Raw genomic sequence first — 23,066 nt, 5'->3', positions numbered from 1 at the left:
ATGATGTGGCAATGCCATCTGTCCTCCTCAGAGTGCCGCTGCTACCGCCTGAACGGTTTCTCTCTGTTCAAGCGGCTGCCGATTCCTCTCTCGTCAGGTTCGCGGATGCTGGAGCAGAGCGTCGGGGAGTGGCTGGAGTCCATCGGCCTGCAGCAGTACGAGAGCAAGCTGCTCCTGAACGGCTTCGACGATGTCCGCTTCCTGGTGAGTGCCCTCCAGGGACCCCGGGCTCTGAGGAATGGGTTGGCCAAAGCTTCCTGTGTTACCGATGCCCCATGTGGGCGCCGGGCAGAGCCAAGTTCTGCTGCCCGGCACGATGGTCTTGGGGGGTGTAGATGCTTGGACAGAAGGAACAGATGAAGGTTGTGTTGGGTCTTTGCATTTAATGCGAGTGTTACTGGTTTTTTCACTATGATTTTGATAGAAAATTTTATTTCATCTGCTCCCTAAATCTTTACTATCCAATGTACTCCAGAAATGGGAACTGAAATTCGCTGGTGTTTTGACGGAACCCTTGAGCAGTCTGTGCTCTGAGCTGTGAAGGAGGCAGCAGACCTCTTGTTGGAACTGTACTTGCTCAGAGCATGCAGGCAGTATGTTAATGAGCTGTACCTAATTGCATTGACACTGTTGGCTCTGAAACCTAATGATGACGACATGGTAATGCTCAGCGTTGAGGGGTTTTGATAACCAGTGTCTAGAAACTTAAAGCTGCACGGTGTAAAATTCTGAGAATTCGTGTGGAATGATCAACGGCAAAGACAAAATCTTGGTGCTGCAGGAGGGGTTCTCCCTGCATGGCTTAAAGAAATGCCTTTGAATGTGGGCTCCAAGTTTGGTAAATAATAAAAAATAGTTGTAAACCTTTGGAAAAATCATTTTGGCTAATGCAGCATCCTGCCTTGGAACGGGAGCAGGGACATCTCTGGTGCTGGGGACAGTGCAGAGAGGTGACACCAGGAGGGTGTGAGCTGGGTGAGGGGTTTTGGAACACACAGTGGCCAGTGATGGTGGGGAGGATACAGGGGACAGCTGGAGAGAGACAGGAAGCTGGGAAAGGTCATGGATGGAGGCTCGAGGAACCACACACCTGAGCAGCATCTGTTGGGCTACGTGAAGGCAGGGTGTAATTATACTTTAAAAAATGACCTGGCCAGGAGGATAAATGTTGTTGGATCTCTCCAGCTGTTCCTCCTGGTCTCCACAGCAAGCAGCCGGGCCGTTTGCCTTCCCTTCACCTGGCAGAGCCAACACTCCCCCCCAGAGCTGGGGTTTGCTGTGGTTTTCACTCCGTGTCCCACCCGGCCAGTCCCAAACCCCAGCAGACTCTTGGCCAGGGATGGGGGAGGGTTCAGCATCCCTGTGTGTGCTGTTTGGAGATGGTACAACAAATTCAAATGAAATAACCTTGTAGATCCTCTTGGGATCCCCTGCTGATGGATCTGTGGTCACTGTGGGGTCGGTGGCTGCTCTCACCCAGCAGTTGCAGATAAAACACCATTCCCGTGCCTGGCCAGGGGCCCTCTCATTTAGCTCAGAACTCCAGTAGCAAAGGTTCCTCTGTGTGTCCCTTTGTGTGGTGGTGTTGGGTACGTGGTAGGATTTGCTCTCTTCATGGCTGGATGTTTTTCTTCCCTGTCCAGTGCTGGGTGGCTGCTCCCAGTGCTGCTCCCCCTGGATTCAGGGGATGGGACACTCATTTGCTCATTCCTCTCAAATTTAAAAGGTCAAATAATTTCCCAAAGATTTCCTGCAAACCCCAGCTGATTTCCATTTTGCTGCTTATCTCTTTTCCTAGGGAGTTGACCCTGGCAAACCCTGCCTTTAAATCCATTCATCCCAGCCCTGAGAACTCTAAACAAATACATGAGCCCAGCAGGAAAGTTGAATTATTTAAAATCTTTTCCTCTGAGGTGTTCCTTGCCTTCAGCGTCTGGTGTTGGGGAAGCAAAACCTTCAGATAGAGCACAAGTGAGGAACAAGTAGTTAATTTGGTTCTAGTGGTGTTTTTGATGTTCTTGGATGAATTATTAAAACTGCTGTGAACACTCAGGCTGGGCAGAGCAGGGGCTCAGGATGCTGAGCTCTGAGGGTTGGGCTGCCCAGTCTTCTTCTTTGCACAACCATTGCTTTATAGGCTGCCCCTTCCAGTCTCTAAGGGAGAATATTCCAAACTAAGTGTGTTACTTTCCTGGAGTTAAACAGTTTCTATGAAGGGATTAGTCCCTCTTGGGGCCTCGCTGTGTTCAATATTTCAAGGTTCAAAGAACGCCAGGTAATGGTTTGCAAATCACCAGGTGGGTTATGAGGTTAATTAAGTTTTAGTAGTCCAACCTAGGAAATTGGAGTCCTTTGATACGAAAACACTTTTTTTTCTGTGCAGGATTTTGCATTGCACTGCTCCCTGCTCAGAGAGCTGCGGGGTGTTCTGGTGTGCCAGGATGCTCCCTTTGCTCTGGGGTCCCCAGGTGCCTTTTGGGGGCAAACCAGGAGCTTTGCAGGAGGAAAGAGTTCGCTGTGCAGGGACAGTGCAGCTGCAGAGCAGGGCAGTGTCCTAAAAGAGCCCTTTAATTACTGAGGACCATACACAGCCTGTAGTAGATGGTAACTCGGAGGAGGGTTAAGAACAGTGTAGCAAGGAGCTTTCAGGTCACTGCAGCAGGGACCTGTGAGAGCTGGTGTGTGCAGGCGCCGGGGTGCTTGGTGCTGTTCTTCACTGGAGAAACAGGGTTTAAAGTGCCCTGTCTGCCCTGGGGGTGGGACAGGGTTGTAAGAGACATAAGCTGGGGGTGCCGGGCTTGCTGGTGCTCTGGTGGCCTGTACTGCAGCCAGGTCTGGTTTCAGGAATTCTTGATTCCCTGGGTATTTTCAGCTGGCTCCTGTGCTAATCCGTGCCCCATGTCACAAGAGCCTTTACCCCCAGGTAGGGAAATGATTCACAAGCACACCGTGTGTAAAGAGAGTTTGAAAAGTGCTCTGTAAATATATTTGGCTTCTTAATTAAATGTTAATATAGGAAGGCAGAAACATGTGTTGTTTCCAAAAATAATAATTCCGTTATTTTCAGAACTCCAGGAATTGGGGATTAGGGGATTAGCTGTGCTCCAGCCACGTGCTGGCCGCCTCACTGGACAGGCTGCACCTGGAGTGAGAGCAGGGAGGGGATGAGGGTCCTGCTCCTCTCGGGCTCTGCTGACCAACAGCTGAGAGGGGCACAGGGGACCCACAGCTCCTGCAGGTGACAGTGGGAGCCACGAGTGTCTCTCAGGCTGTGCTGTGGAAGGGAAAGGTGCTCTGGAGCCTCCTCTGTGCTCCTGGGAATTCTAGCTCTGCATCTGGGACAAAGTTGATCTTGATCAAGCATTGGCTTCACTCAGGGGTGGGTATCACTGGCATAAGTCAACAGGATTATTGAGACATGGATGTGACGTGACATTGGAGCGCCCTCATCCATGTACGTGTTCCTGGGAAGGGACCAAGGTCTACACGGATCTTGGATTGTGTAATTTTTTGGCTTGGTTGAGGGAAGAAAGGGATGGATTTAGGTAGCTTGGCTTTCTAAAAAACTGAGTTTTCTTCCCACATCTACGTATTGGGCCCCATCTCTGCTTCTGCAGAAATTCTTCTACTCCCTTCACGTTGCCTACAGTAGCCACTCTGTGTTTATGGACAAGGCAGGGAAGAGGCGTTCCCTGTTATTCTGCCACTCTCAAGCACAAACCCCACTGCCCAAGACAGCAGCTTCTTTCCCTCACCCTCTGCATTGCCACTTAGTGACCTTCATGGCCAGCACCACTGCCACGGGGCAGTCGGACTGGGACACTCAGCGGCTGCTTTTCATATGGAGCTGGAATTGGGCAGCAGCCTGTGCAGGCAGCTGGGCTTAGGAGCAGCTCAAGTGGAGGATAGTGCTTCCAATCCTCCTTCTCTGCTCTGCAGCCCGCTGGGATTGCTCCATCAGAGGGGAAAGTTTATTTGTGCGGTGGGTGAACACAACTGAGGCGAAGCTGCTGGCAGTGGCTGTGCTGTCCTTGACTGAGCAAAAATACAGCTCTGCAAGTAGGATAAAACCCTCAGCACCGCTGCCTGCCAAATGTGAACAGCTCCAGTGAACCGGGAATGCCCACCCCACCACCCAGGAGGAGCAGCACTGCTGCCTCCCACGTGGAGGAACGAGGCCCCGTGGCGTGCGCCGAGTTCCAGGAGCCTCATTGCCTCATCCCTCACCAGAGGAGGGAAATGAAAGGTCACAACACTGCAGCAGTGAGTGAGAAGTGTCATCCAGAAAAGTGCACAATAAATGGACTTAATTGTCCTTGGCGGGTAATGAGCCGGGGAGCTGGGAGAGCAGGAAAAATGTCCCAGGAATATGGGCCAAGAGGGATTCTGCTGCTCCTGGAGCTTGGCCCCATCGTGTCTTCTGTGCTCACTAGTGCATCTGCTGCAGATGTCCACTTTGGGAAGTCCATAGGAAATGGATTTTGGGATGCCCAGTGCATTCCTGGTCCCTGCAGCAAACAGGGATTAACCCAGGGAAACAGCAGGCTGGACTTTGCCTGTCTGGGGAGGGCAAGGACGTGGCCACCGTAATGAGAAGGAATTGCAATAATTGATGGTGGAATTCCTCCACAGAAGTGGGGAAGGAAATGCCATTACCTGTTCCCTCACACGGTGTCTTGTGATCCCACAGATCCTATAAATGTGTGTGAGATGCTTGCAAAAGCTTTCCCCTTCCCCCGGAGGGCGGGATCTTGCTGCTGCCCCCACAGCTTCCTCTGGGCTGACATCTGAGAAGGGCAAACCCTGCGTGCTCTGGCAGTTGTACCAGTGTTCTGGAGCTGAACTTTTTATTCAGTTCAAAGATATTTTGATTCACAAATGAGCAGGTAAAAAAGAACATAAACCATTTTTTATGGCTTTTTTTTATTGTTCAAGCCTGGATTCCCATGGAGTGTGTGGAAAGCAGCTAATGCTGATTCAATGAGACAGCGTCAGAAAGGGAAATCTGTTCTCTGCATGTAGTGCCCTGGGCAACTCTGGGGGGTTTTATTTATTTTTTTATAATTGGGGAGAAGTGGTAGAAAAATGATGGTGGTTGAAGAACGGGGTGTTCGCAAATAATTCAGGGTAGTGACATTAATTTGATTAAATGCAATTCAGAGCCATGTTAGATTAGCCTGCAGTGGTGTTTGCTAATGGAACAGCCTTTCCTTCCCCTTTTCCTCTCTGTGCATGCAGGCAAAAAGAGGATAAATGTGGAGCTGAGGCCTTGGCTCAGGTTGGCTCACCTTGGCTGGATGTGTGAGCTGAGCTCGGCACCTCTCGTGCCTTCCCACATCTGACGGGATGTGAACAAAGCCAGGTCTCCTTTGCTCTGCAGATCCTGGGGTTTGGGTGTGGGTGACATCTGCACAATCCTCCTTCTCACCTGGTACCTGCCCTGCTGGAGCACTGGCATCTCCTGTGTCCTCAGTCACTCAGCTCTGCCTGATCCAGCTCCGAACGGCCCAGCTGGGCGCGCAGCTGCTGGTCCCCTGGGCAGAGCAGCCAGGCTTTGGACATGCTCTGGGAATGTGTCTGCCCCAGAGCTTTTTTCTATTTTCATATAGAACTTCTCATTTTATAGTAGCCATTTGGGGAAAACTGCACTGACACATTCTGGTAGCAGTTTGCACCCAGGAATGATCTGTGAGGAATGGGGTCCCACCAGAGACCACTGACAGGGTTTTACTGCATCTGCTCTTGTTGAAACAGAGTGAGAACCTGGCCTGATCACAGCTGGTGCAGGGATTTTAGTGCAGACTCGGGTGAGCCCTGTGTAGCTCATGCCTGGGCCGTGTCAGGCTGGAACTGGAGCGAGCTCTCCTCAGCTAGGCAGAAGCTCTGGGTGGCTGTTTCTGGGTTTGGTCACTGCTGCCAGCCCCTGGGAACACGTGCCAGGGTCCCCAGACTGACTGTGCAGCACTGGATGAGCCCCTCAGAGTGGAGTTGGACTCTGGGGTGAGGGTCTCTGCCAAGCCCCTGAGTGGGAATCAGTTCATTCAATTAAGTGAATTCTGTTTGACATCTCCCCAGTGAGATTGTGCTTTATCCACCATGGTAGGGGTGTTAGGGTTTTCTCTGGAAGGGAATGGTGAGAGCAGAGGCGTGCAGGGCTCTGGGGTTGAAGGAAGTTTGAGGATCTTGGGAAACATGGCAGAGCTGTGCCAAAGTTCCCTGGATAATAGGAATGGACTCCACGGGGGGCAGAGAGGTTGGAGTGGATTTTGAGGAGCAAAGTGGGTGGACCAGAACTGGCAATTTAGAGGATACTTATATATGATTCATTAGTAGCTCCAGGCCCCATAAACATTAAAAAAGCCATTAAAATTGCAGTTAATTTTTTTTCTCTCAATAAAATTGCTTGAATTTGACAACCACGACCAATTCCCTCTGTTGCCATTGTCATGCTGCCAGTCTGCATGGGCAAGAAAATTAAACAAAAATGAAGTGACTGCGTGCTAATCTCAGATTTATTGTAGGGTTTTGTGCATGAGCCCCTTTCCCCATTGATGCTCTTTGAAGAGTTGGGGCTTCATCATCGTCCCTGTGGCCAAGCAGATCCTTTTCCCTGCTTTCCACTCAAGTACCCCAGACTGCAGGTGCCTTGAAGGGAAGGCACCAAGCTCCACCAATCACAAGGCCGATTACAAACACAGATTTGTATGACCAAATGGGTTTCTCCTGCTCTGAGATCTGGGTGTGCAGGGCCCAGCTGTGAGGCCGTCACTCAGGGTCTGTGGTGAGCTGGACATGTCTCCATCTCCCATATCCAGGCTGCCAAAAGCAGAGCAATAGCAGTGACAGCGGAATCCACGACAAGATGCAAATTGTCTCGAATGCACTGAGGGGAAAAAGAAAAAGAGCTTTGTATGCATTTTGTATGCACAGAGAGCCTTCAGCTGTCTCTCTGCTTGGGATGTCTGCAGGAGCCTTCGGAGTCTGGGAACGCTGTGTTTGGGTTTTGCATCTGTTGCTTTTGATAGCAGACCCGTCCTGGTCCCTGTCCTCCCCGTGCAGGGTGTGCTCACAGCAGCGTTGGCGTCGGGGTCCATCCACTGCCGGCCCGGCCGCGCGTCCTGCACGGAGCACTCGGTGCCTCAGGCCCTTCCTTAGCTGGAACGAGAGCGTGGACAGACGCCAGGCTCTGAGGAGGAAGCAGCATCTGAAAATTGGGTAGTTAAGTGCCTGCAGAGTGTCCTGCTGGAGGAGGAATCTGGCAGATTTTGGCAGTGCTGCCTTCAGCTCACTCACTTTGGGGTCACCTCGGTAGCAGGAGGGGACGCTGCCTTCTGCCAGGTAACCTCTGACTGTGTGTTTTCCTTTACTGAGAACCTGAAGCCTCATGAGCTGTTTAACTACAGTGCAGGCAGTGAGGTGTGAACCAAAGCCAACCCTTTTTCCAAGAACTCCTGTCTCTGCAGGCGGGTTGACTGCACCGGCATCCTACAGGGCTGCCAGTGAGGACACGGGTCACTGGTAGATCCCTGCCCTCCCTCAGGGTGATGTGCAGGGCAGAGACAGGGGTCAGGAGTGTCCCTCATGGTGGTGTGTATTTGTGCCTCTCCATGGAGGGGACTCTGGCTCAGAGGGAGCTGAAGGCCAGGCTGGGGGATGAAGGCGCCTCTGACTGCCTGGCAGCCAGTCTGTGCCAGCTGGGACTCGGGACAGATTCACCCTACTCAATTTCAGGTGTCTGACCGGGCTGATGGTTCAGCTCTTTGAGTTGCCAGTGGAGCAGAGGAGTTCTGCCCCAGGTAATGCATTTCAGCCCCTGTCCCTTCCCTGGCTGAGCCCAGGTGGGGGCTGGTTCCTGACACAGCACATGGTGAGGTGTTGGGATGAAGGAGCTGATGGGTGTCCCTCACTGCCCCAAAGCGTGGGTGACAGTGAGAGCTCTGGTCTGGGCCAGCCCTGAGCCTCCCTCATTCTGCTCAGCCCCACGAAGCTGGGGCACCCAGGAGGAACGTGCAAGGTAGAAGCACTTGTCACAAGGAATAAAATTGGAGGCACGTCTTGGGAACATCTTTGTGATTCTAATTGGCATCTCTGAGGCTGCTTCTGGAGGCTCCTGGAGGACTGGGCTGATGACAGAGCACATCCCTGAGCTCTGCTCTCCCCACTGAGCCCGTCCTCAGAGAACCTGGGGAGGGGCTGGTGGGAGCTGGGGCTGCTCTGTGCCCTCAGAGGGGCACTGGGAGGTGGCATCTGCTGACCTGTGGCCAGCACCAAAGGGAACATTTGGGTAAAACCAAAGAGCAGCAGTGGCCCACGCAGAGCAGCTCTGCCTCTTGGCTCTTGTCTGAGGCCGTGTTGGGTGCAGACAGGTTTAAAGTCTGGCTCCTCTGTGTGGCTGGCAAAGGTTAAAAGATCTCCAGTGTCTTTGTATTTAATTCTCTTTTTTAGTGGCAGATTATTGTTTCCTGTGGGAGATGAAATCCAAATGGGTTTGAAGGACATTTCTCGTGCACCAGGGGCTGGAATGATTTGTTCAGAGCTGCTACGCTTTGTCTATCCTTGTTAAGTACCCAGAGAATACGGACTGGCACCAAGGGAATTTAATGTGACACATAAAAATAAGGAGAGCAGGAGAAAGCTGTAGGCTTCACAGTATTTAACTACCTTGTATCCTTGCTACATAGCAAGCAATTTTCTTTGAATTTGAGATGCCAAAGGTGAGAGAACACCTATTGCCCTGCCTTGGAGCTGACACTGGTGCCCTGTGGGAGAGCAAGAGCCACCAGCCCTGTGCTGCTCATGTGGGACCACGGCCGTGCCAAAGGGGATTAGCACCAAAAAGGGCTCAACACTGGAAAGTGAGCATGAGTGAAAATGTAAATAGGATCAGCAGGCTTGTTTAGTTTTATACATGAAAATTACGCATCGCCATTGTCACAGCTCATTTGGCTGCCGACTGTTCCTGCTGTCAGAGTGGCATGAAGGGAAGGACTGGCTGTGAGCTCTGCCCTTGCCAGCATCTTCCCTGCACTCCCCCAGCTTCAGCCCTGGCTCTCTCCAGGGAGATGGAGCCACAAAGCACCAAGATGGGTAGGTCAAGGGAGCAGAGCAGGCCCAGGCATTGGGAACTGCAGGTTTCGAGCTGTGACAATAACGTGCTGTGGGCACTTCAGTCCCTCCCTGTTCCTCCCCCACACGGGGCAGTAATACTTTGCTTTGCAAACCTATGAGAGAAATCCCATCACTTGCTCTGGCCCTCTTTGTCCATTTCAAAAAGCTCTTTCGAAGCCATCTCTCTCTGGGAGATGAATTCCTCGCACACAGGCTGCGTTCCTGCCAGGTGAGGTGTCTGTCAGGGGAGTTAATCCCCATTAATCCCTTCCCTCCTCCCCGGAGCTGAGCACACAATCTCCTGCTGTTACAGGAATGCACATTAAATGTGGCTCTTTGGCTTAAAATTTGTGAACAAGAAAGGGGAGGGGATGTTTCCATCCTTCTGGTGGGATGCTGCTGCCCACCAGCCAGAGGTCACTGCCCTGGCAGCAGCAGCTCCTTGTGTTAATCACAGGGGGTTTGTTCCCAATCCAAAGGGAGCTGCTGCTTGTGCACCAAATGGGCAGCCTGGAGCCTTCAGCAGCAACCTGCCTCTTCTTACTCCCTGATTTTGTGCAGTTGAGGGGTGCACAGGACAGTGCACGTGATGTGGTTCCATCCTCACACGGCTCATGGTGTGCAGTGTCGCCACTCAGGTGAGCCCCTGGTGTCCCTTGGCCTCGCTCACAGGCCGTGGGGTGCAGGGGAGATGGGTCTGGCCATGATCTGGTGTCCACAGGCACACTGGGGCAGTGGCAGTAGCTCTTCCCAGCGCAATGGCCCCAGCTGGCACAGTCTGTGAACTGGCCTTTGGGAAAACACAGAATGAACCCCCCTCATGGGCTGCAGAGCCATTTAGTCCCAGCTCTTTCTGCTGTTTAAACAACTCTCAGACAAATAAATGCCTTTGTGCCCGTGGCTGTCAGCTCAGGCTCTGCTCTCCTGTCCCCTCCCAGCTCTCCAGGAATCGTGTGTGGGATCTGACCTGCTGAGGGAGGGGGAGGCAGAGGAGCCCCGTCAGGGGGTGGTGAGAGCTGTGCCTCCTGCCACCCACTGCTGTTTGCCACTGCTGTTTGCTAAATGACTGTAGTGTGGGCTGCAGGGCAGCTCTCCCACGTGGCAGAGAGATCTCTGGGCATCTCTTATCTCTGGTGTTAATTCCCTGTTTCCCTGAACACTCCTCTGTGGCCGAGGGAAGAGCAGCTCCCGGGTGGAGAGCTGTGTGCCATCCTGCTCTGTTGTCGCCACACCTGCCATGGAAGTGGCAGTGATGCTGCTTGGCAGGGGCAGAGCAGCTGCTGGCGTGGCCGGGAGCAAGGACACGCTCGGGGGGTGGCTGCTCCGGGGCAGCTTGCTGCATTTAAAGCAGGGAGCATTCAGCAAAGCACATATGCTGAAATCCCACGAAACTGTGGATGGGAAGAGGTAGGAAACCCTTGCTGCTCTTTTTGTAGGGTGCCTGGCAATCTCACCTGCCCTCACCTTCCCTGCAGCCGGCCTTAATTGGGTTTCTCTTATAAAACCAAAATGTGGAACAGTGAAGCGCTGTCGGCGCACACCTTCTGCTGGGACTCCCCGGGGAGCAGAGGGAGGCAGGGCTGGGAAGGGGGTCCGGGCTCGAGCTGAAGCCTTCAGTCACACAGCAGCGTGGCTCTGCCAGGCGAGGGGAAACGTGTCCTGCTGAGCTCTGCCCAGGTAGGACAGCGGGGAAGCAGGTTGTGACAGAGGCTTTTAAAGGGGGGTAGAGTCCGTGTGCTTCTGCTCTGCAGGGGGAAGGGGGCAGAAAATGGCTTTTAACAGCACAGTGTGGGGTGACTGGAGCATCTCTGCCCCTGCCTGGAGCCAGAGGAGACACCTGACCTTCCTGGGCTGCCAGGGAAAGCAGTGCAGGTTTCTCTGTGGCCGTAGAGGGAGACTGAGCAGAACCCAGAGCCCCTGCTCGGACGTGGAGGGGGCTGGGGTTTGCCTGGGCACTGTTACAGGATGTTTAAAGCCTCCGTGTGTGCATCCCACGGGATGTGGCTGTAAGCCATGCCCCAGGGCTAAAGGCTGGGAGTGGGAGGGGGGAGCAGTGCTCCGTGTGCTGCAGCTCTGCTCGTGTCAGCCCTCTCTGTGCCCGAGGTCGGTACATGGGGCAGAGCTCCCAGCCTTGGAAGCCTTCTTTATCATTGTTGTCTTCCTCCTCCTGCTGCCAGGACATGCTGGAGGTCGAGTCAGAGGGTGCCATAACTGTGTGATGTCCATTCACATGCCTGATGTGGCTCCTGTTGTCCCCTGCTCCCATGTCGCTCCCTGCTGTCCCCACAGGGCTGTAATGTCATGGAAGACCAGGACCTTCGGGATATCGGGATCGGTGACCCGCAGCACCGCCGGAAGCTGCTCCAGGCTGCTCGCTCCCTCCCGAAGGTCAGCACCAGCTGATGATGGGACATTGCCAAACATGGCTGGGAACACAGGGGAAACAAAAGCCAGTCCTTGCATCTCTGGCCATGGAGGAATCTCAGGGGCTCTGGGAAGGGTTTGAGGAATAGCAGGGAGGAGGAGGAGTATATTGATCTTCCAGGCTATGTGGATGGTGGTAGCTCCATGCTGGGACTGTTTCTCCTGGCAGTCTTGATCCCAAGCACATTCTTTGTTTATACAGTGATTTTGTTACTGGCTAGTGGAGATGGCCATGGCCTGTAAACTGATTTTCTTTGACCCCATATCCCTTGGGATCCCAGCTCCTGCAGCTTTTAACACCTTTCTTGTGCTTTCACAGTTGAAACCCCTGGGCTGTGATGGGAATAGCCAGCCCTCAGTTCCTGCATGGCTCGACTCCCTGGGGCTGCAGGATTACATCCAGTCCTTCCTCTCGAGTGGCTACAGCTCTATTGACACTGTGAAAAACCTCTGGGAGCTTGAGATAGTAAACGTGAGTGTCGCCTCTTTCCTGCCGGGGCAGCGAGATCCTGCCCCGTTCCCTGGGGCCAGCACTTGCCACAAATCTCTCAGAGCAGCTCTGTGCCCATGGTGACCATGGTCTCTCCCTGCAGGTGCTGAAAGTGAACCTGCTGGGCCATCGGAAGAGGATCATCGCCTCGCTGGCAGACAGACCCTATGAGGAGCCACCAGCCAAGCCACCACGGTTCTCGCAGCTGAGAGTGAGTCCCTGCTCATGTTGCCCTGCCTGGCTCGTGTGTCAGTGCTGGGAGAAATCTTGCCATGGCCAGTGCTGTCCGTTCAGCTGCTCACCTCATCCTCCCCAGACACCCAGGCAGCAAATACCTGTGCAGGGGCAACCTTGTGATTGCAGTGAGTGGGGCAAGGTAATTCCAGCCCTTGCAGGTCAGCCTCTGGATGCCGACCCCATGGCAAAGGCCAGGCTGCCCCTTGGGATCAGGTGCCTGCACTGAAGGGGTGCAGGGTGCCACTCCCACCTCTGCCCTGCACGGAGGGGAGCTCTGAGCCCACTTTGTTGCCCTTGTTTCCTGGTCAGAGATGTGGGAGCTTTCAGCAGGCAGGAGTGACCCAGCCCAGCTGGAGAAGGGCTGCAGCTGGGACTTGGTGTTTGATTGCACCCTTGGGATCTGGAGCCCTCTCCCTGGCCTGGCTGGGCTGCTGAGAGCTCCCGCTCTCGCTGCCAAATAGCACTCGACAAGATGTGTGGATGTTGATTTTTGCAGCAGGAGTGGCAGCATTTGGATGTCAGGTCCTTGTTACAGGGCTTGGCTGGGAGGGAAGCATCACATTCCCCGTTCTTCCTGAAAACTGGCTTTTAAGAGCTGAGTTTGGCAAAAGCTGCTGGGCTCAGAGCAACCCTGTGAGCTCAGGAATGGGGCAGCATGTCGTGCTGCCTCCTCCCAGAGATTACTAATCAGCTTCCTGGAGCAGGAATTGAAGTGATTGGAGTTTACCCATCCTAAACATCTGGTCCTTGCCCTGCTGCAGAGCTCTGTCCACTTGCCTTGGATTCCCAAGGCTTTCCAACCCAAACAGCCTTAGCTGAAGTGAGTTGGGCTGCTGTGTCCTGCTTGCTGATGTGGGAATTTTTAGGAACTGGGTTCAAGAGTGAGAACAGAGAGAATTCACACTGGTGCTGCACTGGGAGGGTGCCCAGTACAGACTCTGCATCTTCACCCACTGCTCAACCCCCACGTTGGGCAGCAGGAGCCTGGGAGGGACCAGCAGCCAAGGATCTGCACCGTGGGCCAGATGATACCGAAGGCAGGGGGGCTGAGGCGGGGAGAGGGCTGCTTTGGTGCGGCTCAGCTGATTGAGATGCTGCCTGGGGAGGCTGGGTGGGAGAATGGGCCATTTGCAGCATTTCCTGGCGCTGCAGCTGCTGCGCTCCAGCGCTGGCTGCGGCGGGGGGCGGGCGGGCGTCAATGGCAAATCAGGCGAGTGGGCTGAATGGGAGTGATGCGGCCACAGCTGTGCCGAGGCTCCGGCCGTGCCTGCGGGCCCTGGGCGCGCTCTGGCGGCGGCTCCCGGGGCTCCTCTGCTGGGGTGGCTGATCATCATCACCCTCGGGTGCTTAGCTCAGTGCTTTAGGGGAGCCCACCCCTCTGGAATCACCTTGCCCCCAGCCCGGCGTGTCCCCTGCCCTCCTGGGGAGGAGCTTGCAGAGGCAGAGGCGTGCTGGGCAGAAGGGGCTGAGTACGTGGCTGAAACCATCCTGGAGCAAATCAGGTGTCAGAAGATAAAGAGTGGGATTGGCACTGAGGCAGGGGCCCCCAGAGCAGGAGCTGACCCCGTTAGTCCACTCACTGCACCCTGTGTTGGGCGATGTAGAGGGAGTGATGGGGGGCACAGCACAGCCCAAGCTGACTGGGACCCTTTGCGGTGTCTGCTCCTTCCAGTGCCAGGACTTGATGTCCCAAACGTCGTCGCCCCTGAGCCAGAACGACTCCTGCACAGGCAGATCTGCCGATCTCCTGCTGCCCTCCGGGGACACTGCCAAGAGGCAACACGATCGTGGCACTGAGGTTGCTCCCTACTCCAGAGCTGAGCGCTACAAAGCACAGGTTAGTGGGTGCTTTTGTGTGTCCTGGGGGCCCTCTGCGCAGGCTGCCCCGTCTCTGGAGCCAGGGAGGAGGTAGCATGATGCAGGGAGGGAGCTGGTCAGGCTCAGCTTCCCTCAGACATTAGAGCCAGCAGCTCCTTTGTGCCTCAGTTTCACCTCAAAAACCAATGGCTCACACTTCCATCAGCACTGGCACCATCACCCCGTGTGCTGCCTCTGCCCAGCTCCTGGGGGACTTGGCCATTGCCAACCCCAGTCCCCTCTGCAGGTCACTTTTTGTGGGTCCGGAAGCCATGGCTTGTCCTGAGGAGATTCTGGGGCTGGGGGAGAATACCAAGGTGGTGATGACTGCTGAGAACACCAAGATGATGATGAACCCTGAGAGCTGTTCCAACCCAGGCTGAACCTCCTGTGGCTTCACATCCATATTTCTTCCCATGCAGGAGGACCGTCGGGAGTCCAAGCTAACCCTGCGCCCCCCCAGCCTGGCAGCCCCGTACGCCCCAGTCCAAAACTGGCAGCACCAGCCCGAGAAGCTCATCTTCGAGTCCTGCGGGTACGAGGCCAACGTAAGTGGCTTTTGGTTTGTGGGGGTGGCGAGGATGAGGAGGCTCTGGGGGTCAGGCTGTTGAGCGTGGAGTCTCAGGGCAATGACATTGCCTTGGGATTGGCAGGAGTTAACATCTCTCCCTCCTTCACACAGTACTTGGGCTCCATGTTGATCAAAGACCTCCGAGGGACGGAGTCTACACAGGATGCCTGTGCCAAGATGAGGGTACGGAGACTCTGCGGCCGGGGGCTTCACTTGCAGCCTGTGGTGGATGATGGGGATTGCGAGGGGGGATCTCAGGGATTCCCCAAACCCTGTGGGAGCCCAGACTACCAAACAGATGGTGCCACTGTCTCTGATGAACTGCCCCTTCCCAGCATTGTTCCCAGTACCTGGGAGATCCGTGCAGCAGGAGAGTGGGTGTTTTCATTGGGGAAGTGAGGGCTGGAGTCTCTTCAGGTCCCTGTCACTTCCCCTCTGCTTCTACCAGGACCTAACTTTCCTCCTCCTGGTCCCAGATCCCCAAAACCCACTGTACGGGCCTGAGAGTCTCTGGGGTGGGCTGGGACAAGTCCATCCATTCACAGTTGAACATTCACTTGAATGTTCTTCTTTCTGAAGAAATCCACGGAGCACATGAAAAAGATCCCAACCATAATCCTGTCCATCACGTACAAAGGGGTGAAGTTCATCGACGCCTCCAACAAGGTGAGCTGCAGATGCCTCAGAGTTGATGTTTGGAGGGACATGACCTGCAGTCTCACCTGCCTGGGGGCTGCAGGTCACTTCTTGTGGGTCCGGAAGCCATGGCTTGTCCTGAGGAGATTCTGGGGCTGGGGGAGAATACCAAGGTGATGATGACTACTGAGAGCACCAAGATGATGATGATTACCTGAGTGCCAAAGGCTTGGCAGACCAGCTGCTTGTGGACCGTGTTGCCATTTATTCCTGCCATGGGAGGGAGCTGGAACTGCTCTGGCTGGGAGATTCCCTTTCCCTGTCCTCAGGACACCCTCCACAGCCACTGTTTGCCAGGTGTATTTGCCATCCCCAGAAGGGTGACGGGTGCTTGTGGTTGACCCCGGCAGAATGTCATTGCTGAGCACGAGATCCGGAACATCTCCTGTGCTGCTCAGGACCCCGAGGATCTCTGCACATTTGCCTACATCACGAAGGACCTGCAGACCAGCCATCACTACTGCCATGTCTTCAGCACTGTGGATGTGGTGAGTGCATTGTCATGTCACATCTCCCAGTCCTTCACAGCTCATTTGTTTCATCCCTCAGCTTTATTGGCTAGTCACAGACTGCTCCTTTCTAGGATTCTTTCACCCATTTCTACCATAAAGTAGTCTTGGTTCGAAATGTCTTTACTTTGGACCTCTGTGGACAAAGAGAATATTTGTCTGGCTTCGTTACTGCCGTCTCAAGTGCTGAATAAAGCAGGGCAGGAGCTTTCCCTCCTGGGGAATGTGCCATGCACAAACCCCTAACACGCTCTCAATTATGTTGAGCATAATGGGCTGATTTAACAACCTTTTATCTCAGGGAGGGTAGAAGCGTGATTTGCTTTTGTACTTGGGCAGAATCAAAATTGCACAAGACTTTTGTGCTATTTTTCTTTATGCTGCTGAACTTCAGTGCTGGTGGGGCTTTACAGGTGGACAGGGGGTCCCAGGCAGGGGGCCCTGGGGGAGGCAGCGTGGGCCCGGCTCCCCCACATCAGGAGCTCAGTGGCTTTGCCAGGGACACAGCAGGATGTGACCTGCTGACGGGAAGGCACTGGCTCTGCCAAGGTCTGTGACCCCAGAGGAGCTGCTGAGCCAGGGGGGACTGTGCATAGGGTGATCTGACAGCTTTGTGCTCTCTGTGTTCTCTCGAAGAACCTGACATACGAGATCATCCTCACGTTGGGGCAGGCGTTCGAGGTCGCCTACCAGCTCGCCCTGCAAGCCCAGAGAGCAAAGCCTCTGGGTGCTGGAGCAGGAGAAATGATTGAAACAAAATCTTCCAAACCGGTGCCTAAACCACGAGCAGGCATGAGGAAATCCGCGGTATGTGTGTGCAGGCAGGAGCGACCTGCTGGGCTGAGCTGGGGGTTCTCGTGGGCACCACACCCTTACACCTCCCTGGGGTGGTGGGGGGAGCCCAGACATGGTCCAGGTGCCTGTCCTGCTGCTGGCACTGCAGGTCTGTGCCTGTGCCAGTCCTGCTGTGGGGTTGGGGCTTCCCCTGGTGGCAGGAGGGCAGGCAGAGGTGGAAACAGCCCAGGTGGGATGGGGCTTAAGTGCCCTGCTGGGTCCAGCACAGCTTGCACGGGCAAACCCTGCAGAGCCGCAGTGAGATCCGTAGGTGAGCTGCAGTATGGGATTCCCCACAGCCAAAACCAGGCAAGACTGGAGCTGCTGAGGAGCAGGGACTGCTGCACAAGCCACTGCCTTCCTTTAATGTCTCCTTTTGTCTGTGTTCTGCTTGCTCCCCCCGCTCAGGTGCCGCTCCCTCCCGACACCCGCTGTTGTTACTGTCACACCTGTACAACACACCGCCCCTCCTACCTGCCGCTGCAGTCTGTTAGTCCTGGAGCGAAGGTCTTTACCCTTCTTCCTGCCATCCTCCCTTCCGAACCGACCCGGGCTGCCTCCCCACTTCCTCTGTCTCCTGCTGTGCCCCCGTGTCCTGCCTCGCTGTTGTTCCTCCCCCTGCTTGTTCTGGTTCGGATGAACCCCGGGGATCTGCCGCTCCCACCCGCCCCTGCTGATGCAGTGTGGCAGCTCTCAGCTAACCCCGCTGCTCCTGCTGGGGTGGTCACATCCCCGTGGCACCCTGATTTAGCAGGACAAGAGGAAAGAGCTGTGCTTGGTCAGGAGGGTAAATCATGTGGGAACTCACCTGCCAGGAGCTGTCTCCCTCTGTCCCGTTTCTGTAGCGCTCCGTTTTTCATGCTTGTTTGAGATGAGCAAAGCTGTCGCTGATGGTGACAGGGATGCACAGCCTAATGGAGGGAGTCATCTTGGGGTGCTGGGTTGAGACTGACGTGGCCAGACATGTTTTAGCTGTGAAGGACTCAAATGCCCTCCCCAGCAAGAGCTGCTTCCTTGCACACATGCACATTTTTGGGACGGGCGATAGGCAGGCAGGCGCTCCATGCTTTGAATCCCCACTCGTTCTGTCCCAGAAGCACAGGTGCCCTAACATGCCCTTTCTCTCCTTATTTCCTAGCTGGATCCCCCTGAAGTGGACCAAGACTCCCAGTCTCATGCCAGTGTCTCCTGGGTCGTGGACCCCAAGCAGGACTCCAAGCGGACCCTCAGCACTAAGTATGAGACCACTATCTTCTAAAGCAAACGCCCGCGTCCGCCCCGTCTAACCGTGCCTTTGCGATCTGATCTGTCTGCTCTTCTAAACTCCCTCTTCCTCCAGCTGCTCGCCCTGAGCCCACGTAGGCACCTCGTCCAAGGCAGCAGCACTTAGGAGACTGTAGACTTAAACGGCTTTTGTACCTGATCGCTGCTGAACACTGTGAATCTCCTTACTCGGAAACAAGGGTAAAGCGCTGTAGCTGCCCGTGAGGCAGGAGGAGCAGAGAGGGCAGGCTGGCAGTCGGAGATGTGGATCCAGGAAAGCCGCCCACCGTTTTCACGTCTTCCCCCCTCGCTCTGGCACTGTGAATCCCTGGGGCAATGTGACACTCCCCAGGCCTTTTTTTTCTATCTCACCTTGTCCTTGGACTGATGGAGACCTCTTGTCTCTGCGGTGCACACACTCCTTCCTCCTAGATCCTCCTCTTCCCGACTGAGCCACGGCTGTGTACTGTTCAGTGAACTCACCTCTCCTTCCCTGCCAGTCGAACCGACACTAACCACTGTGATGCTCTCTGCAAATAACACACGGGCACTTCCACTTCCTCACGGCCACCCTTGCCCGCAGTCTTCTCCTCAAAGCCCGGCACAGAACCTGCTCTGGGTGTTGGGGGAGCGTTGGTTTGGGCTGGGTGTGATCGTTCCCACTGTGAGCTCTGTCCCCTCGGAGATGGAGGGGGGGGGGGGGGGGGGTTGGTTGCATGCATTTCAGTCCCTTGTAGGTTTTTCTTCCCCTCATAGTCCTTGTGTTTACACTCACCAGACTTCTCGTGAGCGCTGGGCGTAGTTCTCACGTGGCAGCCTGTGGTTAAGCTTCCAAATGCACGTTGTTGTTAGCCCCGGGCTGGGGAGGGGAGGTGTCAGCTGGACACCACAAGCAGCATCAGCAGGCAGAGGTCAGGGAGCAGCCCTGCGTTATTTGTCCCTGGTGTTAAGGCCAGCAGCAGCTTATCTGAGTTTTGCTGTGGCTTTGGAGTTGCTGCCTCAGAGCTTCCATTTCCCCTCACCTGCGGTGAAATCTGATGATTCAAAGTCCTTATTTAGCTCTTTCTCAGGAACGAGTTTGATCTCCCAAGTCATTTGCAACTTAATGGCAAACTGACCTCAGACTGAGGGCTCAGCTAGTGAGAACCCAGTGAGAGGACTACAAGTAAAAAAGTTGTCTTAAAGCAAAAAAACAAAGGAAAGCTCAGTCTAGTACATACATTTCATATGCCACAGAGCCCCCTGACACAGAGCCAGCACTGCCTCGGGGCTGCAGTGCCACCCTGCCAGCCCAGGCCTTGTGGACAGCAGAACATTGCTGTGCCTGAGGTGCTCCGGGAGGTTGGGTTTGGGTTCCATCAGCACCTTTCCAAGCTGTAAGAGTGTCCTGAAGGTTTCTGTGTCCCTCTAAGAGAAACTCACTCCCTGGTGTGGGTGGCACAGCAGTTTCTACATGTAGGTGTTCACCACGCAGCTGCCACACATCCGCCCAGTGGCAGAGGGTCTGAGCTCTTCACCTCCCCCTGCTCTCAGCTGGGAATGGCAGGTCCCTTCACACCCCCTAAATCCGGGTCACGAGAGCATGTGCCTTCCTAAGGGTGACCAAACCCAGCGGGGATCACAGGCAGCCCTGCCCAAACCGCGCCGCTGCCGCTCTGTGTCCGTAGCCCTGACGGCTTTTGTGTCCCATCTCCGGGCCGTTCGCCTCACCTTTCCCAGCACCTGTCTTTGTATGACTCGGAAATTCATTCCATTATCTTCCTTTCTGTTTGCCTCTGCGAAGCTGAGCTCCGGGCAGCCGTCTCCTACCACGGGATGTAGTAGCGGGACAGAGACCTGGGACGCAGTGGCCTCCTGACGTGAAGATCATTTCCCTCTGGCACGGGTGGCTGCCTCGGAGTGGGTGTGTGGCTGCTCGGTGAGGGCTCCCAGAGCAGAGGGGGAAAGGGACCCAGCCTCCGCCCAGGAAAGCCGCTCTCTCCGTTCCTAGCTAAGGAAAACTCGAGACTCGGAGGCCGAGAACGATGTCGCCTTTTCTAGTTTGAGACAAACGTCTTTCGACCCGTTTCTTTTTTAACGAAGTGACACACAGCAAATCCGGTTCACGGTTTCAATGTAGCGCTGCAGCTTTTTGGTGAGGAAAAAAAACAAAGAAATTTTTATTTACTGAGAATCCCGCAGTCCGGCGAGGAGCACGATCAAAAGTCTTAGCAGGGGTGTGGTGTGCGCATTTCTGACGGTACTTACTCTGCTTCAGCTCTGGGTGAACAGGAGAAAATGCCAAATTCCTGGAAATCCCTTCCTCCCGTGTGAGAACCTGGTGGGGTAAGTCTGCATCCTGTTCTCCAAGCTACTCCACATTTTTGTAGCAAATGGAAGTAACTGGAGGAGAAGAATCTGCAAAGGATCTTTCACCCCAGAGCAGCTGTGGCCAATTTCCCCAATGGTACAAAGCTTCCTTATCCCCCAAACTGTCGTGTTGCAATACTTGACATTTCTATGGCAAGGACCCCGTTTCTTCCCATTTCCGCACTGAATTCCTGGGGACAACTCCCTTCTCCAGCCTCTGTGCACCTGTCTTGTTTTTAAATGCAGTTATGCCCTGAAAGGTTGGGGTTTTTTTAAGTATATTCAATTGTGATTTAGCACTTTTTTGATACTAGCTCATTATTTAATTAGTGCAACAGTTTCAGAAGATGAACAAATAAGGAGTTAAATTTTGGGCATTACACTGAAACAGTCCATCCCCAAGGACAAACCACATCAGCCTGAGGGTGGCTTGGCCCCGTCCGAGCCCAGTGTCCCCAAAGACACCACCTCAAAGGTGCTGTGTGCTTGCTTTTATTCCGAATTACAGTGTTTCAGAGTGGTTTGGGCTGTGACTGACGTGTTTTCAGACTGTTCCCCTCTGGGGAGAATGTTAAAATGGTTGTGATATGAATTCTTCAGATGCAAAATATAGTGCAGTGTGTCCGTCATGATCTCGTCAGGCCCTGTCAGGGCTGTGGGACCTGCTGCCGCACGGGAACGCTGTGCCCAAGTAATTCCTGTTTAACTCCAGTTGCTGCTGTATGTCAGGATTTCCTTTAGTCTCTCTCACCAGTGAGGCTGGGAGGGAAGTGAACCATAATCCCAAGGGCACAGACCTGTAAAGGATTGGGAAGGGGGAGTGGAGATTTTGGGTTAAGTCGATGAATTTAGGAAACCTAACATTCCTTGTTATGCACATGTTGCAATTCATACTGGTGTAAGTGTAAATATTTGGTGTGTTGGCAACAAGTCTTTGGTGAGATTGCAAATTGAACCTCTGCTTGGGAGGAGGGACACCTTTCCTTTCTGAAACGTGAGCTGTTTCGGAGGTTGGCTTGGAGGTGATGTGGTGATGAAGACTCCAATCTTCAGGCGCTGGGCTCAGTGACCCTGGTGGTCCGTTCTAGCCCCACGTGTAAACCTGTGGTTGTCTTTAGTGATCCATTCTTTAGCCAGATACTCCCTTTCTCACCTCACAGACAGAGCAGTTGTTTTGGCAGTTCAGTGTGGTGGGGTCTCTCAAGGGACTCGGTGCTGGAGACTGACCCTGGGCCATGCCAGTCGCTGGCTCCCGGCCACCTTCACCCACCCACGGCGCAGTATTCGGGCTCTTCCTCCCTGCAGGGTTTTGTGCTATCTGGAGGAAAGTGCCCCAAATTTCTGGTGCTGAACATGACATTGCATCCAATTGCATCTGCTGTATTACCTGCCCGGGAGGAGTTGGGGCTGCCCCGGGCCTCGTTCCTCTCTTAAAGACAGATTGTGTTTCACAGACTTTGGTTTGTGGGCTGAGCCCTCACTCACGGCCGGCAAACGGAGTTGCCGAGTTTTGTCTTTCTTTTTATAGGAGGGGATGAATTTTTGTTTTTCAAATTGAAGATGCTTTATCCTTTTTTTATTTTGTGTTTACAAAGAAAAAAAACAGCGCTAATCTTAGCTGTTCAGCTGACTTTAAACTTGCTTTGGGATTGTTCTTTTTAGAAGAAATTATGCAACTTTTTTGGGGTACACGCCTGTCCCCCCTCCCAGGGAGAAGATGCGGCACCTTCCAGGCTGTACCTGTAGTGAAGTCTGTACCTTCAGGAGGCTGCTGAGACACAGAGCAGATGCCAAAAAGCCCTGAACACGTCCCGTTCTGTGTGCAGCTGAGGTGGAGCCAATGCTTTAATGCTCCTTCCACCCACCTCAGAAGTTTGCAGCAGCAGCAGCAGCAGCATTTCCCCGGTTCTGCTCAGATCCATGTTTTGGAGCCGGCACAGTGCTCACAATGCTGTCATGTTGCTAAGGTCTCCCTTTTAGATCTCACATTGGTATTACTTAAATTTTTCTTTCCCCAAAGAAAAGTACCTATGCTGTTCTCGCTAAGTCAACCCAGCTCAGACATTTTTCTTACCCACAGAAGAATAACCTGGGATTCCCTGACAGAGCAGAGACAGTCAAGTTCAGTTTGCAATGTGGACATTTTTGCTAATTGTGATGTATGGCAGTGGGGCTGATTTGTAATACAAATGTTATTTAATCTGTCTGTATTTTGATACTTGAATTTCCTTTTATTTCCTGTATATACAATTGTTAATCTGTTCAAATTTGTCTGAATTTTAAACATCTTGTGGTACCAAACATAACCAATCTGTGCAACAACATAGACTGACCTCACTACAACAAGGCGAGATTGTAAATATTCCTGGGCTTCCAGCAGTCGTTTTGTTGTTTTCATAATTGTACAACTTAGAACAGACCGAATTAATAAACAACCTTAGACACACGTGTGTGCTGTTGTGTGTGGCCTCAGTGTTGTGCCCAAGTCTCCTGGGGGTCTGTGCCAAAGCAGGGCAGTTCTCATCATGCAGGCACTGTCTGGGGGGTTTGGGAGCTTTGGTTAAAGCTGCTCTTTCTGCAGTCAGTCATAATGACCCAAATATTGAATATTATTATTTTGAGACTAATTTATGCGTAAAATCACATCCAAATGTTCTGTTAAAGACAGCACAAGGGTCTGCAGCCGTTGTGGGTGTATTCTACACGTGATGGAGGGTTGGAAAAGCTC

The 23,066-nt window shown here is 53.7% G+C and overlaps 1 protein-coding gene across 8 annotated transcripts in view; it reads left to right on the top strand.

The window, feature by feature from the left end:
* ANKS1A (ankyrin repeat and sterile alpha motif domain containing 1A) overlaps nucleotides 1-22,784 on the top strand; it is a 78,609-nt gene extending 55,825 nt beyond the window's left edge. For 3 of the 8 annotated variants that reach the window (XM_048328374.1, XM_048328371.1, XM_048328376.1), the window contains 11 exons: nucleotides 98-204; nucleotides 11,398-11,496; nucleotides 11,852-12,004; nucleotides 12,126-12,233; nucleotides 13,932-14,096; nucleotides 14,539-14,664; nucleotides 14,799-14,870; nucleotides 15,267-15,353; nucleotides 15,734-15,871; nucleotides 16,529-16,699; nucleotides 17,865-22,784. In XM_048328374.1, the coding sequence (XP_048184331.1) occupies nucleotides 98-204; nucleotides 11,398-11,496; nucleotides 11,852-12,004; nucleotides 12,126-12,233; nucleotides 13,932-14,096; nucleotides 14,539-14,664; nucleotides 14,799-14,870; nucleotides 15,267-15,353; nucleotides 15,734-15,871; nucleotides 16,529-16,699; nucleotides 17,865-17,984 (1,346 nt within the window). In that variant the 3' untranslated portion in view covers nucleotides 17,985-22,784. Of the gene's footprint in view, nucleotides 1-97; nucleotides 205-11,397; nucleotides 11,497-11,851; nucleotides 12,005-12,125; nucleotides 12,234-13,931; nucleotides 14,097-14,538; nucleotides 14,665-14,798; nucleotides 14,871-15,266; nucleotides 15,354-15,733; nucleotides 15,872-16,528; nucleotides 16,700-17,134; nucleotides 17,234-17,864 lie in introns of all 8 variants that reach the window. The other 5 variants (XM_048328378.1, XM_048328377.1, XM_048328373.1 and 2 more) reach the window with 4 other exon arrangements.
* The last annotated feature ends 282 nt before the right edge of the window (nucleotides 22,785-23,066 follow it).

The sequence above is a fragment of the Corvus hawaiiensis genome, chromosome 24, assembly GCF_020740725.1.
Source record: "Corvus hawaiiensis isolate bCorHaw1 chromosome 24, bCorHaw1.pri.cur, whole genome shotgun sequence".
NCBI classification, from domain to species: Eukaryota; Metazoa; Chordata; class Aves; order Passeriformes; family Corvidae; genus Corvus; species Corvus hawaiiensis.
The sequence above is the reverse complement of the archived record's forward strand: the minus strand, read 5'-3'. Positions and strand labels throughout refer to the sequence as shown.